This window comes from Impatiens glandulifera, chromosome 7, assembly GCF_907164915.1.
Source record: "Impatiens glandulifera chromosome 7, dImpGla2.1, whole genome shotgun sequence".
NCBI lineage: Eukaryota > Viridiplantae > Streptophyta > Magnoliopsida > Ericales > Balsaminaceae > Impatiens > Impatiens glandulifera.
Genome location: NC_061868.1, coordinates 14,118,068 through 14,125,579, shown reverse-complemented (window position 1 = coordinate 14,125,579; position 7,512 = coordinate 14,118,068). Strand labels below are relative to the sequence as shown.

Below are 7,512 nucleotides of genomic sequence, written 5' to 3'. Positions count from 1 at the left end.
ATTAATAGGTGGAGCAATTAACCGATCAATCCGATAGGAAAATGAATCTTAAGATTTTAGGACGTGGGCCTATATTGTATGCAAAGAAATATAACTCGTGCAAAATAAATGTGTACAAGTTTAACACTGAAAAACATGACGAGAGCTTGACCACCCAAAATAGCGGGGTTTTGGTTGTTGGTAATAATGGGCCGAGACTATTAACTACTATGGAGTGATTAATGAAATCATAGAAGTGATATTCTTTTGTGGAAGACGAGTGATTCTCTACAAATGCAAATGGTTTGATGTTCATCATAAAGATCAGGGCATTAAAGGTTATAAGTATGGTTATGTTAGTATAAATATCAACAGGATTCTACAGACTCAATTAAATGAACCATTCATAATGGCAAGCCAAGCACAACAAGTCTTTTACTCTACAGATATGGCATAAGGCTTGAATGGAAAATTGTGATACCAATAAATCCCCGTTACTCTAATTAAGGTTGAATTATTTTCTATGAAAGCTTACTTGTAAATTTTTCTTATAAACATTACATTCAATATTTGCAGCTACCATGGCACCTAAAAAAATACAAGGTAAGGGTTTAAGCAGCGCGCTAAACGACCTTGTACAGAGGACCGAGGAGCATTCATAAGACCCTTTGACACTACTTAACTCTATCGGGGAAATTGATTTGGACCTTGATGATGTCATGAACGTTGATAGTGTGCCAAAAACTAACCTCGATGATGATGATGAGACACAACCCCCGTCTGAGGAGCAAGATGGAGGTACCGGTTTTTGATTAAGTATTTTGTTATGATCCTATATAATTTTGTGTTTAATTTTAGGATCTATTTCGAGGAGGAGACGGGTTAAGAACAAAAATACAGTAGTTGGTAGATTGCAAGCGGGGCAAAAGATGACTCTTCATTTTAACCCAGTAGATGGTAAGCCCATGTGCGAGAATAAGACAACGTGGTCGAGGCATTTTGGGAGTATCATTCGAGACTCCAATACACTACCTCACATGACTTTGCGTTGGCCGGACCTGAGCTCTACACAACTAGATCACATATGGATGGCTATCACGATAACTTATTATATAATTAATTTTTATGTATTAATCACAATCTATAATCGTATTTTAATGTTAACTTTTTAGGATCCTTTCATGGCTATGGGGGATGACATCAACAACTATCGCAAACAAGATTTATTTCAAGCTAACAAATTATGGGATAGATGGAGATGTCAATGGAACACCTTGTATTTAAAGCTCGTGAAGGTAACGAGGCAGCGATTAGGGCAAATCCCCCTCCGGAGATCGAACTAAGTGATTGGCATTATCTTCTTGATCGTCGCTTTCTCACTCCTGAATTCAAGGTAAGTTATGTTTTATGAAGAGCTCTTACATTAATCATTCATTAAACACAAATATTTTCTTATTTGCAGAAAACAAGTAATGTGAATGCGCAAAATAGGTCGCGTGTTGTGTACAAGAATCATGCGGGCAATATCTCATTTTCGCAAGTAGAGAGGCAAATGGTTCGTTTTATCATTGAATAAAAAGTTTATAATATTATTACGTTTTATCAATTATTAAATTTGTACAGGCGAAGACTACCGGTACATCGCCTAATTTGGCTGAATTATTTCTCCACACTCATACGAAGAAACCAACTCTGCAAGATCCAAATCCGGAGGTCCCCCTATTATTCAAGAAAAAGTGGTAAGTCGTGTTTATTAGTTTCATTTATTTTATGTCTGTAATCAAATGTAATTTGTATTTTTAGATTGCCTTGCGAACTGCTATAGAAAATGACCCGACTAGGAATGACCTGCAGTTGGCTGAGTATGCATTCGGGTCTCAGGGACATGGGCGAGTCGTGGGTATGGGCTCAGGTGTCACACCTACATCTTTTAGAGCAGATGCTCGTGGGGGTTCTAGCACACCACGCAGTGACACGCAACATTTTCGTGAAGAAAACCGAGTTTTACTTGAGGAGATGTAGAGAATGCGAGAGGAGCGTGAAGCGGAGAAACTTCAGTCACGGAGAGAGAGCGAAGAAGCATTACTCGAGTGTCAAATGGAGCGTGAAGAAGCACAAAGGCAACGCCAAATGGAACGTGAAGAAGCATTTGAAGAGCGTGATAGAATGCGGGATGAGATGCTTGAGATGAGGGAGACGATGAACTTCTTATTATTCATGATTCCCGGTGCTCGCCCTCCACGTCCACCTGCCCCTCCCACTGGAGATGATGCCCCTCCGACTAGTGATGATGCCCCTACCACTTAAATTCTAGTTAGTTGAAGGTTTATGTAGTTTTTGAAATGTATGTGTTATTTAAAGTACGTTAATTAATGGTTTTGTAAATTTAAGATATAATTGTAGTTTCTGGATGATTGTTGTTTTGAAATAATAATTGTGGTTTTTGGTTATTTATGATTGTGGTTTTGGTTATTGATGATTGTGGTTTTTAGTTATTGGTTTATATAGGTACAAATATGAAATATATATAAAAAAACGATTATTGTTTAGTAACGATTTTATGCATTAAAAAACCGTTACTATAATTTTCTCTGTAACTGTTTAACAAAACAAAGACCGTGACAGAAATTTCTCAGGCATCAGTAACGGTTTTCGAAAGCCGTTACTGATAGTCATTGAACAACAGTAACGATTTTAACTCAGCTATAACTGTTATTGTTGTTCAATGACTATCAGTAACGGTTTTCGAAAACCATTATTGATATCCAATGTATTCAGTAACAGTTTTACCTCGGCTAGTACTGTTACTGTTGTCCAATGACTATCAGTAACGGCTTTCGAAAGCCGTTACTGATGCCTGAGAAGTTTCAATGACGAGCGTGTCTGTAACAAATGGTAATGGTTTTATTTGCCCTTACAGATAGTTATTAGTAACGATTTTTGATGTTTTCAGTAACGATTTTTGCCCTTATTGATATCTCTTTTTCTATTAGTGTATATTGATGTGATATTATTTAAAGATATATAAAAAAATAATATATATTATAGTAAAAAAATATTTTTTTTTTTTAAAAAAAAAGAATCTTTGTCTCTACTCTCCATTATTAGTCAAATATTGAAGAACTAGTCAATGCTACTTGTTTGGCTATATTATGTTGTGAACATGTGACCTATGTAGACAGATATACATTAGACAATTGCTGAATGATAATTGTTATTGTGTCACTTTTGTTCTAGATCATGATTGTAATGAATTTGAATTTTGTTAAATAATTGTATTTATTAATATATATATATATATATATATATATATATATATATATATATATATATATATAAATAAAGAAGAGATTGAATTGAAATGTTTTATGTTTTGATTACATAGGTTATATCTATTATATAGAAATTATATTAAATTTATAAGGAAACTAATCTAATAATATAAAACAATAATGATAAATTATAATATTGTGATAATATCGATCCTTACGAATATCTTATTTTATATTCTAACAATATAATTTATAGTTTGATGATATATACACGTAGATATTTTTTATTTTTTTAGAGAATGATGCGACAATTCATTAGTGAAATGAAAAATTAAAAATTCTCTTTTTGCTATTAATATTTAATCCCCTTATAAAATTATATATCAATCTTTAAATATATTCCTAAGTACATGTATCATCACTCTAATTCATATTTAAAATTGAGTTTGTAATCCAGAAAATACTATTATTACTTACTTACCCACTTGGTTAGAGCTTTAAAGCCAATTCGTTCCTGAACTGTGTTAACACAAAACAAATTTGACTTCTAATTTAATTTTGATACTTATTAAGAATTAAAATTGAAACATTCCAATAGTAAATCATGACTAAGTGCATACAATATATAATGTTTTTAATTTCATGAACCTAAAAATAATATTATATGTCATAAACAAACAAACAAACCGCTAGTAATAGATATCATCTTATCTTATCTTTATATGTTAATGTAGGATAATATGAGCACTGGTCTTTCTATAAATAGACTAGAAGATTCTGTTCAATTCCATCCATTCCAAATAGTTTCCTTTTCAAGTAAAGCAAAGTGAGTGTGAAAAAATGGTTCATAAGGGTGTAGTTTTCGGGGTGATTCTTCTCTTCATCTTCTCTGCAATAGCCAAAGCTGATTCAAACCCTCTTAAAGGTATTTTTATTATTCGTTGCAAATATTTTGTTATAAGAAAACTAATTAATCAATATATTTTTATAATTGTTTATGGTATTCATGATATGTAGAGGAGGATAAGAAGAAACCAGACCATGTGGTAGCTGGCAGTGAACCGCAGTATTCGGAGGATCAGTTTGGTCGTCGGTGTTGCGGATGGGGACCTGGTCGACGATACTGTGTTCGGTGGTGTCGTAACGCGGAAGAGGTGGCAGCTTTCGAGGCATATGAATTAGAAGCTGAAGAAGGGGGAGGACCGCAGTACTCGGAGGATCAGGTTGGAAGTAGGTGTTGTGGATGGGCTTGGAAATCTGGTCAGAGAGTTTGTATTCGGTGGTGTCGTAACGCTGAAGAGGTAGCAGCTCTCGAGGCGTACGAAGAAGAAGCTAAAGAAGGAGAAACGCAATACTTGGAGGATCAGTTTGGTCGTCGGTGTTGCGGTTGGGGACCTGGTCATCGATATTGTGTGCGTTGGTGCTAAGCGAGGTTGCTCTCCGGCTAGGCACACGAGGATTCATGTTAATGTGGCTTATGAAATAAAACTTTGGCCGTGTAAAAGAGTTATGTAATAAGAAAAGTCTATGGGAAGACAAGTTGTAATGATATAGGGAGAAGTATGAATAATGATATCTTTGTTAAAAAGTTTCTGCGACAAAAACAAATAACACGGTAACCCTTTTGTTCTTAAGAAGAAACTTGACAACCAATATAACAAGGTAGTGATATATGTTACATAATGTTAGTGCACAAAATGGTAGGTTAAATTATAATTTATTATTTAATTTGTAAGACTAATTTTTATTATTTGGAGGAAGTTAGCCTGATCATTCTTCACCAAAGTTCTCTTCTCAAAATCTGCAAATTCATCTCTCAAAACACCCTCCCAATAATCCATGCAAAATTATAAAAGCATAATGAAAATCAAAATCCAATAAAAATAAATAAATAAATAAATAATAATAATATAATGGTACCCATACTCAAATAAATTCAAGAAATAAACCATAAAGAAATCAAAAAGGAATATTTGAAAAGTGCTATAAAACCTAACTTAAATCTTTTCCCATGTCTTTCTTATACACGCATGTACTAAACTCATGATTCTTTTTTCCAGTTGGTACCCTCTTTTTATAGTTTAGTGAAAAAAATGGTGTATATCTCGGCCTCCCTAACGTCTTGGGTCCGAAAGAAAAGCGAAATCAGAGTTCTCAAAATAAAATAAAAATGAACTGAATTATGCATCTTATAAATGTAACATTCATGCACATTCTCTATTGCACACCATAAATGTTTTTTATCAATATTCATGAAGATTTCATACATATATCCTAATTAAAAATATAAGACTATTGATATATTTAATAATTTTAATTAATAGAACATTTTGACATTTCACTGATATCGACTTGATGAGATATGGCCGCAACCATTATGATCAATTGACATTCATTATGATTTAATTGATATCTCGTCGTGAACAGCCCTTCAAGATGCATTTTTGCGAGCATCCTATTGTTCTTATCTCCACATTACCAGATATGGATGCCTCAATCTCGATTAGGAAATCTCGAGTAGGAAATCACGTGTCTCATATTCAACTATCTCGTTGTCGGGAAGACACCAATAATCAAAATGAAATAGTGTCTCCATTTCAAAATGCAAACTTCAAATGTCTCTTCCAACCGAGCTTCTTGAAAGACATTGTGTATATATATATTAATTAGTATCTTCTTATTGGATGGGCAGAAGCAGATCAACAGGGAGTGTCTAATGAAGACAACAATTTAAAAGAAGTTAAACCTCATCATAATGAGTGTATATTAATGTGGGGATTTGACACGTTTAACATATCCTTGACACGTTTTTCACGTCCTTGACACGTTTAACACATCATTGACACGTTTAACACATCCTTGACACGTTTAACACGTTTAACATGATTTACACGTTTTTAACACGTTTAACACGTTTTTGACACGTTTAACACATTTTTGGCACGTTTAACATATTTTTGACACGTTTAACACGTTTTGACACATTTAACATGTTTTTTACGTCCTTGACATGTTTAACACGTTTTTGACACATTTAACACGGTTTTCACGTCCTTGACATGTTTAACACATCCTTGACACGTTTAACACGTTTTTGACACGTTTAACATTATTTTCACGTTTTTAACACCTTTAATACGTTTTTGTCACGTTTAACACGTTTTTGGCATATTTAACACGTTTTCGACACGTTTAACACGTTTTGACACATTTAACATGTTTTTCACGTCCTTGACACGTTTAACACGTTTTTGACACATTTAACACGTTTTTCATGTCCTTGACACGTTTAACATCTCCTTGACACGTTTAACACATTTTTTACACGTTTAACATGATTATCACGTTTTTAACACGTTTAACACATTTTTGACACGTTTAACACATTTTTTATATTTTGGCACATTTTGCATGTTTTGACACGTTTAACAAGTTTTTCACATATTTAACACGTTTTCACGTTTTGATACATTTAACACGTTTTTTTTACGTTTTTGACACGTTTAACACGTTTTGACACATATAACACATTTGTTTACGTTTTTGACACGTTTAACACGTTTTGGTACGTTTAACAAGTTTTTCACATGTTTAGAACGTTTAACACGTTTTTGATACATTTTCATATTTTTTACATTTTGACACATTTTGGCACGTTTTGGCATGTTTAACAAGTTTTTAACATATTTATACATTTTTGACACGTTTATCACGTTTTTGACACATTTAACACGTTTTTTTACGTTTTTGACACATTTAACACATTTGTTTACGTTTTTGACACATTTAACACATTTTTTTTACGATTCTGACACATTACCTCATTTTACACGTTTAACATGTTTTCACGTTTTTGACCATTGAACACGTTTTTTACGTTTTTGACACATTTAACATGTTTTCACGTTTTTGACACCTTTAACACGTTTTTTTTTACGTTTTTGACACATTTACCTCATTTTGACACGTTTAACATGTTTTTCATATTTTGGCACGTTTAACAAGTTTTTTACATGTTTGGAACGTTTAACACGTTTTTGACATGTTTTCATATTTTAACACATTTAAAATTTTTTAACACGATTAAAACATTTTTAACACATTAAACACTTTTAACTCGTTGTTGACACGTTTCACATGTTTTTTACATTTTTGAAACGTTTGACACATTTTTAACACATTTAACAAGTTTTTAACACGTTTAACACGTTTTTACGTTTTTGATATGTTTAGCACTTTTGAAACCTATCAAAACGTGTGA

General features: G+C 32.9%; 1 protein-coding gene across 1 annotated transcript; it reads left to right on the top strand.

Annotated features, from left to right (window-relative positions):
- The first annotated feature begins 4,091 nt into the window (after positions 1-4,091).
- Positions 4,092-4,678, top strand: LOC124909545 (antimicrobial peptides-like). Its single transcript, XM_047450215.1, has 2 exons — positions 4,092-4,176; positions 4,269-4,678. The coding sequence occupies exons 1-2, from the start codon at positions 4,092-4,094 to the stop codon at positions 4,676-4,678; spliced, it is 495 nt and encodes a 164-aa protein (XP_047306171.1).
- The last annotated feature ends 2,834 nt before the right edge of the window (positions 4,679-7,512 follow it).